Consider the following 16,492-nt stretch of genomic DNA (forward strand, 5'->3'; position numbering starts at 1 on the left):
ACAGGATAGGATTAGATACACAGCTCAGTATACAGTATCACACAGGATAGGATTAGATACACAGCTCAGTATGCAGTATCACACAGGATAGGATTAGATACACAGCTCAGTATGCAGTATCACACAGGATAGGATTAGATACACAGCTCAGTATGCAGTGTCACACAGGATAGGATTAGATACACCGCTCAGTATACAGTATCACACAGGATAGGATTAGATACACAGCTCAGCAGACAGTATCACACAGGATAGGATTAGATACACAGCTCAGCAGACTGTATCACACAGGATAGGATTAGATACACAGCTCAGCAGACAGTATCACACAGGATAGGATTAGATACACAGCTCAGTATACAGTATCACACAGGATAGGATTAGATACACAGCTCAGTATGCAGTATCACACAGGATAGGATTAGATACACAGCTCAGTATGCAGTGTCACACAGGATAGGATTAGATACACCGCTCAGTATACAGTATCACACAGGATAGGATTAGATACACAGCTCAGCAGACAGTATCACACAGGATAGGATTAGATACACAGCTCAGTATACAGTATCACACAGGATAGGATTAGATACACAGCTCAGCAGACTGTATCACACAGGATAGGATTAGATACACAGCTCAGCAGACAGTATCACACAGGATAGGATTAGATACACAGCGCAGCAGACAGTATCACACAGGATAGGATTAGATACACAGCGCAGCAGACTGTATCACACAGGATAGGATTAGATACACAGCTCAGCAGTATCACACAGGATAGGATTAGATACACAGCTCAGCAGACTGTATCACACTGGATAGGATTAGATACACAGCTCAGCAGACTGTATTACACAGGATAGGATTAGATACACAGCTCAGCAGTATCACACAGGATAGGATTAGATACACAGCTCAGCAGACTGTATCACACAGGATAGGATTAGATACACAGCTCAGAAGTCAGTATCACACATGATGGGATTAGATACACAGCTCAGCAGACAGTATCACACAGGACAAGATTAGATACACCGCTCAGAAGACGTCGGGGCTCTGAGTGGGAGTCACAGTTGTGAGCACAATACTCTATGTACTTGTATCTGGGGAGTTAGAGTCTACCTTTATGCATGCAGGTATCTATGGCTAGTGTTTAGTGTTACATTTGCTATTTGCACAGCCAGTCCTGCACTAGATCTATTGATTCATTTATGAAGTTAGATACATCCTAAGTAAAACACTCCACGTTGTGGACAATGTATTCTGACCTATGTAGTTATATTATTTGCACTTGCATTATTGCAGCGTCACATTTTGGATCCACAATCTTTATATTATTGTACAGACTTCTATATATCTGGTGAATTATATCAGTCCATGCCTCAGCTCCTCCGACCCCCCTATGGTATATGTGTGACTCAGGATCACTCTCCTCACTGTGTCTCCCACCTATGGACGGTTTTCTGTGTTTTTAATTGTTTTTAAAAATAAATTCTTTTCTGCTCAAGATTTTTGTACAGTTTATATTTCTGTGGACATTAGTCATTATCTTACTAGCCTTGATACTAGATCGGTACATCAATGTGTTCTGAAGTATCTGTTGGTTATTAACTCTAGTGTTGAGTATTTGTATGTTTATTACACATATTAAGCTGTGCCCCTAAACTCTTTAAACCTGTCCATTCTCATAATGTCCCTTTGTGCCCATACAGTAAGCCCATCGCACATTACCACGTCCTCCCAGTGACCCATCGCACATTACCACGTTCCCCCCAGTGACCCATCGCACATTACCACGTCCCCCCATTGACCCATCGCACATTACCACGTCCCCCCAGTGACCCATCGCACATTACCACGTCCCCCCATTGACCCATCGCACATTACCACGTCCCCCCATTGACCCATCGCACATTACCACGTCCCCCCAGTGATCCATCACACATTACCACGTCCCCCCAGTGACCAATCGCACGTTACCACGTTCCCCCCATTGACCCATCGCACATTACCACGTCCCCCCCAGTGACCCATCGCACATTACCACGTCCCCCCATTGACCCATCGCACATTACCACGTCCCCCCCAGTGACCCATCGCACATTACCACGTCCCCCCAGTGACCAATCGCACGTTACCACGTCCCGCCAGTGACCCATCGCACATTACCACAAGAAAATGGCCACAGGCATGCGCAGTCGGCTCTGCCCAATGGAAGAACTGACTGTGCATGCCTAGAAGTTTGAAACCCAGGACGGAAGAAGATGTGGAGAAAGGCCGTTCCAGACGAAGATAGCGGCATCGCTGGAGATTTCTCTTGCAGCATTGGGGACACCCCCAGTGCTGTTTCGTTGTTGAGGACCACCCCCAGTGTTGAGAGAGAACTCATTTGCATACAGAAGAAAACCAGGATTTCTACTGAACGGCGGTGTGGAGAAAGGTAAAGGTAGGAGAAGAATAGGCTTTCTTAAGGGTATTCCTACGTGTTAGGGAGAAAAAAAGGGAATCCTATGACTGGATCCCTTTAATAGGAACAGGTGAGTGTCTTGATTGAGTATAAAGGGAGTGTCCGCGAAAGGCTCAGTTCTCCACAAGCAAGGATGGGGCGAGGTTCTCCACTTTGTAACCAACTGCGTGAGCAAATAGTCCAACTGTTTAAAAACGTTTCTCAAGATACAATTGCAAGGAATTTTGTGATTTCATCATCTACAGTCCATAATATGTAATTAGAACCCCCCATTCTTAATGGTATGGGGGGTGTTAGTGCTCATGACACATCGCTGATGGTATGGGGGGTGTTAGTGCCTCTAGCACATCACTGATTGTGTGTGTGTGTGTGTGTGTGTGTGTGTGTGTGTGTGTGTGTGTGTGTGTGTGTGTGTGTGTGTGTGTGTGGAGGGGGGCGTTAGTGCCCCTGGCACATCTGAGAAGGCACTATTACTGCTATAAGGTGCATACATATTTGGAGTAACATTTGCTGCTTATTTCAGTAAGACAATGCCGGGCACATTCTGCAGGTGTTATAACAGCGTGACTTGGTAGTAATAGAGTGCGGCTACTAGACGGGCCTGCCTGCAGCCCAGACCTGTCTCCCAATACAAATGTGCTGCATTATGAAGTGCAAAATACAATAATGGAGACACAGGACTGTGGAGCAACTGAAGTTGTACATCAAGCAAGAATGGGAAAGAATTCGCCTACAATATAATACTGGGCTAGAATACTGTGTGCAGGGGCCACTATGGGACATAATACTGTGTGCAGGGGCCACTATAGGGTATAATACAGTGTGCAGGGACCACTATGGGACATAATACTGTGTGCAGGGGCCACTATGGGGCATAATACTGTGTGCAGGGGCCACTATGGGGGATAATACTGTGTGCAGGGGCCACTATGGGGCATAATACTGTGTGCGGGGGCCACTATGGGGGATAATACTGTGTGCAGGGGCCACTATGGGACATAATACTGTGTGCAGGGGCCACTATGTGGCATAATACTGTGTGCAGGGGCCACTATGGGACATAATACTGTGTGCAGGGGCCACTATGGGACATAATACTGTGTGCAGGAGCCACTATGGGACATAATAGTGTGTGCAGGGGCCACTATGGGACATAATACTGTGTGCAGGAGCCACTATGGGACATAATACTGTGTGCTAGAGCCACTATGGGACATAATACTGTGTGCAGGAGCCACTATGGGACATAATACTGTGTGCTAGAGCCACTAAGGGGCATAATACTGTGTGCAGGGGCCACTATGGGGCATAATACTGTGTGCAGAGGCCACTATGGGACATAATACTGTGTGCAGGGGCCACTATGGGGCATAATACTGTGTGCAGGGACCACTATGAGGCATAATACTGTGTGCAGGGGCCACTATGGGGCATAATACTGTGTGCAGGGACCACTATGGGACATAATACTGTGTGCAGGGGCCACTATAGGATATAATACAGTGTGCAGGGACCACTATGGGACATAATACTGTGTGCAGGGGCCACTATGGGGCATAATACTGTGTGCAGGGGCCACTATGGGGGATAATACTGTGTGCAGGGGCCACTATGGGGCATAATACTGTGTGCAGGGGCCACTATGGGGGATAATACTGTGTGCAGGGGCCACTATGAGGCATAATACTGTGTGCAGGGGCCACTATGTGGCATAATACTGTGTGCAGGGGCCACTATGGGACATAATACTGTGTGCAGGGGCCACTATGGGACATAATACTGTGTGCAGGAGCCACTATGGGACATAATAGTGTGTGCAGGGGCCACTATGGGACATAATACTGTGTGCAGGAGCCACTATGGGACATAATACTGTGTGCTAGAGCCACTATGGGACATAATACTGTGTGCAGGGGCCACTATGGGGCATAATACTGTGTGCAGAGGCCACTATGGGACATAATACTGTGTGCAGGGGCCACTATGAGGCATAATACTGTGTGCAGGGGCCACTATGGGGCATAATACTGTGTGCAGGGACCACTATGGGACATAATACTGTGTGCAGAGGCCACTATGGGGCATAATACTGTGTGCAGGGGCCACTATGAGGCATAATACTGTGTGCAGGGGCCACTATGGGGCATAATACTGTGTGCAGGGGCCACTATGGGACATAATACTGTGTGCAGGGACCACTATGGGGCATAATACTGTGTGCAGGGACCACTATGGGACATGATACTGTGTGTGCAGGGGCCACTATGGAACATAATACTGTGTGTGCAGGGGCCACTATGGGGCATCATACTGTGTGCAGGGGCCACTATGGGGGATAATACTGTGTGCAGGGGCCACTATGGGACATAATACTGTGTGCAGGGGCCACTATGGGACATAATACTGTGTGCAGGGACCACTATGGGGTATAATACAGTGTGCAGGGGCCACTATGGGACATAATACAGTGTGCAGGGACCGCTATGGGGGATAATACTGTGTGCAGGGTCACTATGGGGCATAATACTGTGTGCAGGGGTCACTATGGGGCATAATACTGTGTGCAGGGGTCACTATGGGGCATAATACTGTGTGCAGGGACCACTATGGGACATAATACTGTGTGCAGGAGCCACTATGGGGCATAATAGTGTGTGCAGGGGCCACTATGGGACATAATACTGTGTGCTAGAGCCACTATGGGACATAATACTGTGTGCAGGAGCCACTATGGGACATAATACTGTGTGCTAGAGCCACTATGGGACATAATACTGTGTGCAGGAGCCACTATGGGACATAATAGTGTGTGCAGGGGCCACTATGGGACATAATACTGTGTGCAGGAGCCACTATGGGACATAATACTGTGTGCTAGAGCCACTAAGGGGAATAATACTGTGTGCAGGGGCCACTATGGGGGATAATACTGTGTGCAGGGACCACTATGGGGCATAATACTGTGTGCAGGGGCCACTATGGGACATAATACTGTGTGCAGGAGCCACTATGGGACATAATACTGTGTGCAGGAGCCACTATGGGACATAATACTGTGTGCTAGAGCCACTAAGGGGCATAATACTGTGTGCAGGGACCACTATGGGACATAATACTGTGTGCAGGAGCCACTATGGGGCATAATAGTGTGTGCAGGGGCCACTATGGGACATAATACTGTGTGCTAGAGCCACTATGGGGCATAATACCGTGTGCAGGAGCCACTATGGGACATAATACTGTGTGCAGGGGCCACTATGGGGCATAATACCGTGTGCAGGAGCCACTATGGGACATAATACTGTGTGCAGGGGCCACTATGGGACATTATAGTGTGTGTAAATGGGACATTTTACCATGTGGGGGACAGGAAAGGGGCGCTATGTCATGTGGCCCAAGTCTACAGTTTGCTATGTGGCCCGCTCTTCGCTAGTTACACCCCTAGGTCTCTAGATATGTCCTCCATTTCTTTTCTATCTGCAATCCGTTATTAAAGAACAAAGACTGAGCCTACAATCTCCAGGGCATTGGACAGACTGTGCAACAGCTGAGGTACAGGGTGAACAGATATGTGAAGGGCCGCACACAGTTTCTTGCCATTGCACTCTTGGGCAAAATACTGATGGATTTTAGTGGTATTGTGGTTACCCCAAGTGACCCTACGTCCATCAGAGACAGAGGTGACCTGCAGATTTTTGATTTTCTGATTACTTGGTACATGGACAGATTCTGTCACTGATCTGGACAGCAATGAACTAATAACTAAATAATATTCTGCTTACACTGCACAATATAACCAGGTGACCCGTCACAGTGGTAGACCTAGGAGCAGGGAAAGTGACTCATCACAGTGGTAGACCTTAGAGAAGGGACAGTGACCCGTCACAGTGGTAGACCTTGGAGAAGGGACAGTGACCCGTCACAGTGGTAGACCTTGGAGAAGAGACAGTGACCCGTCACAGTGGTAGACCTAGGAGAATGGACAGTGACCCGTCACAGTGGTAGACCTTGGAGAAGAGAGAGTGACCTGTCACAGTGGTAGACCTAGGAGAATGGAGAGTGACCTGTCACAGTGGTAGACCTTGGAGAAGGGACAGTGACCCGTCACAGTGGTAGACCTTGGAGAAGAGAGAGTGACCTGTCACAGTGGTAGACCTAGGAGAATGGAGAGTGACCTGTCACAGTGGTAGACCTTGGAGAAGGGACAGTGACCCGTCACAGTGGTAGACCTTGGAGAAGAGACAGTGACCCGTCACAGTGGTAGACCTTGGAGAAGAGACAGTGATCCGTCACAGTGGTAGACCTTGGAGAAGAGACAGTGACCCGTCACAGTGGTAGACCTTGGAGAAGAGACAGTGACCCGTCACAGTGGTAGACCTTGGAGAAGAGACAGTGACCCGTCACAGTGGTAGACCTTGGAGAAGAGACAGTGACCCGTCACAGTGGTAGACCTTGGAGAAGAGACAGTGACCCGTCACAGTGGTAGACCTTGGAGAAGAGACAGTGACCCGTCACAGTGGTAGACCTAGGAGAAGGGAGAGTGACCCGTCACAGTGGTAGACCTTGGAGAAGGGAGAGTGACCTGTCACAGTGGTAGACCTAGGAGAAGGGAGAGTGACCCGTCACAGTGGTAGACCTAGGAGAAGGGACAGTGACCCGTCATAGTGGTAGACCTTGGAGAAGGGAGAGTGACCTGTCACAGTGGTAGACCTTGGAGAAGGGACAGTGACCTGTCATAGTGGTAGATCTTGGAGAAGGGAGAGTGACCCGTCACAGTGGTAGACCTAGGAGCAGGGACAGTGACCTGTCACAGTGGTAGACCTTGGAGAAGGGACAGTGACCCGTCACAGTGGTAGACCTAGGAGGAGGGACAGTGACCCGTCACAGTGGTAGACCTTGGAGAAGGGACAGTGACCTGTCATAGTGGTAGATCTTGGAGAAAAGAACCTTTATTTATGTCACCAATTTCACACATCAGTATTGGATATTTTCTGGCTTCCTAACAATTGCTACCCTGCTTTTCAGTTTCGGATTTCATTGTGATTCTTTGGAACAGCTACAAATCGTCTTCTCTTCAAGAATTTTGGGATCCCAAAGCTGTTGTCCCACAGATATTCCGGGGAGAGGATCTTGGTGGGCTTGTGGTAGAGAAAGAATTTGTTCAGGTAGCTCTCGTCGTGCCAGATGGCCTCAATGTTCTTGGCCTTGTCCGTCATCATGGCATTATGGCAGAAGTTGGTCAGCTTGTAAACCTCTTCTATGTTCCCCCCAAAGAAGCCCCCAGCATAATAAAAGTCTCCCTCATCTAGGGGTATGTAAGCCTCAGACTGTGGGCTCCGCTCATACGTGTAACTTTCACGTGGGAGTCCGTACATGCCTGGATGTAGTGTACCAAACAGGTCGCTTAAGATCTCTACCCCAACCTCATCACTGAACCTCATGTCCACATCCACACATACCAGGTAATCCACCTCATCTATGAACCGTTGGCGGGAATAATTCCGAAGCATCTCCATGCGCCTCATGGTCACGTCCTGCCATCTCTGGTAAGTGGGCACCCTCAGCACCACCATCTGCCGGCCCTCTGCCAGCTCTACCGTGGGAATGTCACTCACACGGTCTGTAAATACATAGTAGGTGACCTTGTGTCCCACCATGAAATACTTCTCAGCCGTGTCAATGAAGGTCGAGACAAACACTGTATATCTGCAACATAAGGAAGAGAGTCACTATATTGAGATTACATATAAGGTCATACTGTAAAGAGACTCCCTCCCCCCTTTCCCAAACACTCACATCCACTGTAAACTTACTAGGGTTCCCCATGAGAGGAGATTATCGCCCCTATATAGGGTAGGAAAGAGCAAACTACTTCTGATCACCTCACGTTTAGTCCTGAAGAGGGCGCCGCTCCTCACTACTTTTACTACTTTGAGCCCAGGCCAGTGATGTCACATACTCACTTCTTAATGGCAAACAGGGTGAGGCCAATGTGGATGTTTCTCCCCTCGAACTGTGCCTTTAATATGTCAGAGTTGTAGGTGCCATTCCAGACAATGGGAGCGAACCAGGGGGTCATCGTGCAGATGTCAGACCTCCTGAAAGACGGTCAAGAAAAAGTGACAGTTACAGCGTATCAGGGTCAGGAAGATGAAGTGACTGCTAGGCCGAGGCCCCACGTTACTACAATGCAGCGGTTTTTGTTGCAGTTTTTTTACCGCAATCTAGGAAGGGAGAATTATCTGAACTTCTATCATTCACTTTCTTGGCTTTGGCTCAAAAAATGCAACAAAATCTACAACAAAAAAAGCTGCATTTCTGCAATGTGGGACCCGAGCCTTAGAGTGTATCCGGGTCAGGAAGAAGAAGACTGTCGCACTGTAAGACCTCATTCACACAACCTTTCTGGCCACGTTCTGGATTTGTAACACCCATTGACTTCTATGGCCCCACAACTTTGACTTGTGTAGACACTTACGGGGGCTTCAAGGCATCCGGCTTCTTATACAGCATCCTAGAAAACGGACAGTGAAATCATCATCATCATATACGAACCTTATATCACATGGCAATAACCCGAAAATTACCCCCCACCCCCTCCTCATACGGGCTCATGTTTACACTCATTTTCACAATTGTGGTGACCTCGGGATAGCAGTGACCACTACATGAGTCTCAGTCAGCAACCACCACTACATGAGTCTCAGTCAGCGACCACCACTACATGAGTCTCAGTCAGCAACCACCACTACATGAGTCTCAGTCAGCAACCACCACTACATGAGTCTCAGTCAGCGACCACCACTACATGAGTCTGTCTGTGACCACCACTACATGAGTCTCAGTCAGTGACCACCACTACATGAGTCTGTCTGTGACCACCACTACATGAGTCTGTCTGTGACCACCACTACATGGGTCTCAGTCAGCGACCACCACTACATGGGTCTCAGTCAGCGACCACCACTACATGAGTCTCAGTCAGCGACCACCACTACATGAGTCTCAGTCAGCGACCACCACTACATGGGTCTCAGTCAGCGACCACCACTACATGAGTCTCAGTCAGCGACCACCACTACATGGGTCTCAGTCAGCGACCACCACTACATGGGTCTCAGTCAGTGACCACCACTACATGGGTCTCAGTCAGCGACCACCACTACATGGGTCTCAGTCAGTGACCACCACTACATGGGTCTCAGTCGGCGACTATTACACGGGTCTGTTTGTTGGTAATTTTCCACTTCTGCTGTTTCTTCTTTTTACCTTTGTAGAGCGATGGATTGTAGTGAAGACGACCCAATGGAAAAGTTAGTGGCAGCGCCCCTGTGTGGAGACAGCAGGTATTACAGATAGGACTGCTGCACAGCGCTAACTCGTTCATTGTATGTTAGTACTTGGTTTATACATGCAGATCTCACACATGGATTTCTAATTCTGTAAAGCTGGAGCTGTAGGATTAGTGAATAGTTGGCACTCGGCTGTTAACACGGGATACACACAGGCTACACGCAGGCTACACGCAGGCTACACACAGAGTACACACAGAGTACACACAGGGTGCAGAGCCAGCTAAGGTAGTTTTATTAATTGCGCTATTGAGTATAATCTGATTGTGACTTTTTAAGTGTCTTAGTTCTGTAATGTGCAGCTCCAGGCACAGTATAGCCCAGTATAGTATAACCCAGTATAGTATAGCTCAGTATAGTATAACCCAGTATAGTATAGCTCAGTATAGTATAGCCCAGTATAGTATAGCACAGTATAGTATAGCCCAGTATAGTATAGCCCAGTATAGTATAGCACAGTATATTATAGCAAAGTATAGTATAGCACAGTATAGTATAGCACAGTATAGTATAGCACAGTATGTGCAGCTCCAGACACAGTATAGTATAGCACAGTATAGTATAGCACAGTATAGTATAGCACAGTATAGTATAGCACAGTATAGTATAGCACAGTATAGTATAGCCCAGTATAGTATAGCACAGTATATTATAGCAAAGTATAGTATAGCACAGTATAGTATAGCACAGTATAGTATAGCACAGTATGTGCAGCTCCAGACACAGTATAGTATAGCACAGTATAGTATAGCACAGTATAGTATAGCACAGTATAGTATAGCACAGTATAGTATAGCACAGTATGTGCAGCTCCAGACACAGTATAGCCCAGTATAATATAGTACAGTATAGCCCAGTATAGTATAGCCCAGTATAGTATAGTATAGTACAGTACAGTATAGTATAGCACAGTATATTATAGCCCAGTATAGTATAGCACAGTATGTACAGCTCCAGGCACAGTATAGCCCAGTATAGTATAGCCCAGTATAGTATAGCACCGTATAGCCCAGTATAGTATAGTACAGTATAGCCCAGTATAGTATAGCCCAGTATAGTACAGTATAGCACAGTATAGTATAGCCCAGTATAGTACAGTATAGCACAGTATAGCCCCGTAAAGTATAGCACAGTATAGTGTAGTACAGTATAGCCCAGTACAGTATAGCCCAGTATAATGTAGCACAGTATAGCCCAGTATAGTATAGCCCAGTATAGTATAGTACAGTATAGCCCAGTATAATGTAGCACAGTATAGCCCAGTATAGTATAGCCCAGTATAGTATAGTACAGTATAGCCCAGTATAATGTAGCACAGTATAGCCCAGTATAGTATAGCACAGTATAGTATAGCCCAGTATAGTATAGCACAGTATAGCCCAGTATAGTATAGCACAGTATAGTATAGCCCAGTATAGTATAGCACAGTATAGCCCAGTATAGTGTAGTACAGTATAGCCCAGTATAGTATAGCCCAGTATAATTTAGCACAGTATAGCGCAGAATAATGTAGCATAGTATAGTGTAGTATAGTATAGCACAGTATAGCTCAGTATAGTATAGCCCAGTATAATGTAGCACAGTATAGTGTAGTACAGTATAGTATTGCATAGTATAACCCAGTATAGTATAGCCCAGTATAGAATAGCCCAGTATAGTATAGCACAGTATAGCCCAGTATAGTGTAGCACAGTATAGCCCAGTATAGTATAGTACAGTATAGCCCAATATAGTATAGCCCAGTATAGTGTAGCACAGTACAGCCTAATATAGTATAGCCCAGTATAGTGTAGCACAGTATGTGCAGCTCCAAGCACAGTATAGCACAGTATAGTATAGTACAGTATAGCCCAGTATAGTATAGTATAACCCAGTATAGTATATCACAGTATAGCCCAGTAAAGTATAGCCCAGTATAGTATAACACAGTATAGCCTAGTATAGTATAGCCCAGTATAGTATAGCCCAGTATAGTATAGCACAGTATAGTATAGCACAGTATAGCCCAGTATAGTATAGCCCAGTATAGTATAGCACAGTATAGCCCAGTATAGTATAGCCCAGTATAGTATAGCACAGTATAGCCTAGTATAGCCCAGTATAATATAGCCCAGTATAGTATAGCACAGTATAGTCCAGTACAGTATAGCCCAGTACAGTATAGTATAACCCAGTATAGAATAGCCCAGTATAGCCCAGTACAGTATAGCCCAGTACAGTATAGCCCAGTACAATGTAGCACAGTATAGGCCAGTATAGTATACTATAACAAAGTATAATATAGCCCAGTATAGTATAGCACAGTATAGCCCAGTATAGTATAGTACAGTATAGCCAAGTATAGTATAGTACAGTATAGCCCAGTATAGATTAGCCCAGTATATCACCAATTTTAATTTCTCCTCAGACAGGCGCATCTACGTAGCAATGAGATGGTTAATTAAACTAAGTGATGGTATAAGAACCCCTCACCCCACAGAGGGGCTTTTCTTTAATACAGGTTTTTTTGTTTTCTTTCTGAATGTTCCCAGACTGGGTCTGAGGTTCTCAGATAGCTGTATAAACGTGCCTGGACGTCCTCTACACCTAGACCGGTGACAGTGACAAGGGGATATTATCTACACCTAGACCGGTGACAGTGACAAGGGACCGTCCTCTACACCTAGACCAGTGACAAGGGGACATCCTCTACACCTAGACCAGTGACATTGACAAGGGGATGACTTCTACACCTAGACCAGTGACAAAGGGACGTCCTCTATACCTAGACCAGTGACAGTGACAAGGGGACATCCTCTACGCCTAGACCGGTGACAGTGACAAGAGGACGTCCTCTACACCTAGACCAGTGACAAGGGGACGTCCTCTACACCTAGACTGGTGACAGTGACAAGGGGATATCCTCTACACCTAGACCAGTGACATTGACAAGGGGATGACTTCTACACCTAGACCAGTGACAAAGGGACATCCTCTACGCCTAGACCGGTGACAGTGACAAGAGGACGTCCTCTACACCTAGACGAGTGACAAGGGGATGTCCTCTACACCTAGACCAGTGACAAGGGGACATCCTCTACATCTAGACCAGTGACAAGGGAACGTCCTCTACACCTAGACTGGTGACAGTGACAAGGGGACGTCCTCTACACCTACACCAGTGACAAGGGGACGTCCTCTACACCTACACCAGTGACAAGGGGACGTTCTCTACACCTAGACCAGTGACATTGACAAGGGGATGACTTCTACACCTAGACCAGTGACAAAGGGACGTCCTCTATACCTAGACCAGTGACAGTGACAAGGGGACATCCTCTACGCCTAGACCGGTGACAGTGACAAGGGGACGTCCTCTAAACCTAGACCGGTGACAGTGACAAGGAGATGTCCTCTACACCTAGACCGGTGACAGTGACAAGGGGATGTCCTCTACACCTAGACCGGTGACAGTGACAAGGGACGTCCTCTACATCTAGACCGGTGACAGTGACAAGGGGACGTCCTCTACACCTAGACCAGTGGCAAGGGGACGTCCTCTACACCTAGACCGGTGACAAGGGGACGTCCTCTACACCTAGACCGGTGACCGTGACAAGGGGACGTCCTCTACACCTAGACCAGTGGCAAGGGGACGTCCTCTACACCTAGACCAGTGACAAGGGGACGTCCTTTACACCTAGACCAGTGACAGTGACAAGGGGACGTCCTTTACACCTAGACCAGTGACAGTGACAAGGGGACGTCCTTTACACCTAGACCGGTGACAGTGACAAGGGGATGTCCTCTACACCTAGACCAGTGACAGTGACAAGGGGACGTCCTTTACACCTAGACCGGTGACAGTGACAAGGGGACGTCCTTTACACCTAGACCAGTGACAGTGACAAGGGGACGTCCTTTACACCTAGACCAGTGACAAGGGGACGTCCTCTACACCTAGACCGGTGACAGTGACAAGGGGACGTCCTCTACACCTAGTCTGGTGACAGTGACAAGGGGACGTCCTCTACACCTAGACCAGTGACAGTGACAAAGGGACGTCCTCTACGTTCCCCCTTTGTTCTGGGATTCCAAGGATTATTGCCCTATTCAGGTTTAATACACATCCTCTGAATAAGATATAAAAAACAAAAACCTGGAGAGTCTTCAGTAGTTGATCTCTTTTTTAATGGCTAACTAATAATGATGACAGATTACAAGCTTTCGAAGCTCTTGGCCTCTTCCTCAGGAGACTGGAAAGCTTGTAATCTGTCATCATTATTAGCTAGCCATTATATTTCCTACCCACTGGCTTACACGGTACAAATTATTCCTCTGAATGAGGTGAGATTTCCTGAAAGTCCTCTGACGTGGAATCCTTTGTTTTGGTTGAAGGAAGACCAGTTGTCTTCAGAGACAGCTGAGAGGAGGGGGGTATAATATGGGTATAAGATGCTAAGCAGGAACGTATGGTATTAGCTCTAACACTGGAACAGAGCTATACGTCATGGCGGTGTCCAGATATTACTGATTTTCTATTTGGCTCCTCAGACTGGGATGTGAACTATATTTCTTCACCGAAGCCAAGTATAATAAACTTTTCTACTTTTATCCTTTTAATTGTATTTCCCTTATTACAAATCCTATTTGGATTCCATCTTTTTGCAGGTTTGGCATATTTTCAGACTACGTGAAACCTACGTAACATCTCTCCCATACGCAAAGAGGTTTCCCCGGATTATTACTATCAAACGCTACTCACTGTGATCTACAAGTCCGAGGAGGTCCAAGAAGCTGTCTGTCACTTCTGATGCAGAACCTGCAAGACAAGTCATTAGCTTATGAGATTCCACAATATTATTCAGAAGGCTTTACTCGTGGCTGCCTGGCACTGAGCACAATCTGAGCATATAACCTGCAGGAGCAGAAATCAATATACTGATGGCAAGTAGGTAAGTGATATGGCAGCAGCCCGTCCCTCTCACACCCATCTATCCGAAAATATGGTGGTGCAAATATTATGGGCAAACTCACCAAAGGCAGCAAAGCACAAAGAGGAGAAGCAAGTAGTTTAGAAGACAACAACATCTCCTCCAGCAGCTCCTGTCATCTGAGGGAAGAAGCCACAAGAACATAAGAGCAAGACTCAGGAGAATTCATTCCATGTACGAGAAAAGTGCTAAAATGGACCGGCCAGATATAGAATATAGAAGAGAAGTAGTACTGTGCACTGGCCAGATATAGAATATAGAAGAGAAGTAGTACTGTGCACTGGCCAGATATAGAATATAGAAGAGAAGTAGTACTGTGCACTGGCCAGATATAGAATATAGAAGAGAAGTAGTACTGTGCACTGGCCAGATATAGAATATAGAAGAGAAGTAGTACTGTGCACTGGCCAGATATAGAATATAGAAGAGAAGTAGTACTGTGCACTGGCCAGATATAGAATATAGAAGAGAAGTAGTACTGTGCACTGGCCATATATAGAATATAGAAGAGAAGTAGTACTGTGCACTGGCCATATATAGAATATAGAAGAGAAGTAGTACTGTGCACTGGCCATATATAGAATATAGAAGAGAAGTAGTACTGTGCACCGCTCATACATACAGAAGAGAGGTAGTACTGTGCACCGCCCATACATACAGAAGAAAGGTAGTACTGTGCACCGCTCAAACATACATAAGAGAAGTAGTACTGTGCACCGCTCATACATACAGAAGAGAAGTAGTACTGTGCACCGCTCATACATACAGACAGAAGAGAAGTAGTACTGTGCACCGCCCATACATACAGACAGAAGAGAAGTAGTACTGTGCACCGCCCATACATACAGACAGAAGAGAAGTAGTACTGTGCACCACCCCTACATACAGACAGAAGAGAAGTAGTACTGTGCACCGCCCATACATACAGACAGAAGAGAAGTAGTACTGTGCACCACCCCTACATACAGAAGAGAAGTAGTACTGTGCACCGCCCATACATACAGACCAACTTCTGCTGCTCTTCGGTCATCACAGGAGGATTGAGCTGAAAAAGGAAGAAGAGTCTCCAGGACACAGAGATGAGTGACCACCATGTCCTGCCCTGACGGGTTGATGGTGACAGAGCCCATGGTTACTCTCAGCATATTTACAATCCTTGAAGGGCTTCTGATCGTACGACAAGCAATTACAGACATTTGGTGACTTCTATCTATCCTTCTACTTTAAGCTATTGGAGGACAATTCACAGTTCACACAAAGGACCTAAAATGATGTGTTTGACTGGAGGGGTTAGACCTTATCTAGGGCAATAGTTACCAGGTAGAGACCCCTAAACAGGAGCCGTTCACTTACACATCTCCAGGAACATGGCTGCAAGGAGCTCCTGTATCTGCAGTGACTGGAGCAGGTGTTGCCTTCATCTCCTCCTTCCTTACAAACACCTTATACTCCTGGGGTTAGGAGGAGCTGCCTCCAACCTCCAAGACAACAGCATCAAATACAGCAACGCCATCACTAGGGCTTCTTCGTTGGGACCATTTACCAAAAAATGAGACCCTGTCCCCTGAGCACCCACATTATAAGGACAGGCGCTATCTCCATCACTCACATGGTAAGTCTTGCTAAGGGGGTTATCTACTCCATTCTGATCCTTAGCTGTGTCATGTGACCAACATGCTGACCCTCCAGCGGACTCG

At 46.7% G+C, this 16,492-nt stretch overlaps 1 protein-coding gene across 1 annotated transcript; it reads right to left on the reverse strand.

Annotated features, from left to right (window-relative positions):
- Positions 1 to 7,491: 7,491 nt before the first annotated feature.
- Positions 7,492 to 14,939, reverse strand: LOC142185411 (histo-blood group ABO system transferase-like). The gene is made up of 6 exons (XM_075260838.1): positions 14,839 to 14,939; positions 14,567 to 14,623; positions 9,740 to 9,799; positions 8,949 to 8,984; positions 8,434 to 8,568; positions 7,492 to 8,176 (listed from the first exon to the last, which is right to left on the reverse strand). The coding sequence occupies exons 1-6, from the start codon at positions 14,937 to 14,939 to the stop codon at positions 7,492 to 7,494; spliced, it is 1,074 nt and encodes a 357-aa protein (XP_075116939.1).
- Positions 14,940 to 16,492: the final 1,553 nt, after the last annotated feature.

This window comes from Leptodactylus fuscus, chromosome 11 (assembly GCF_031893055.1).
Source record: "Leptodactylus fuscus isolate aLepFus1 chromosome 11, aLepFus1.hap2, whole genome shotgun sequence".
NCBI classification, from domain to species: domain Eukaryota; kingdom Metazoa; phylum Chordata; class Amphibia; order Anura; family Leptodactylidae; genus Leptodactylus; species Leptodactylus fuscus.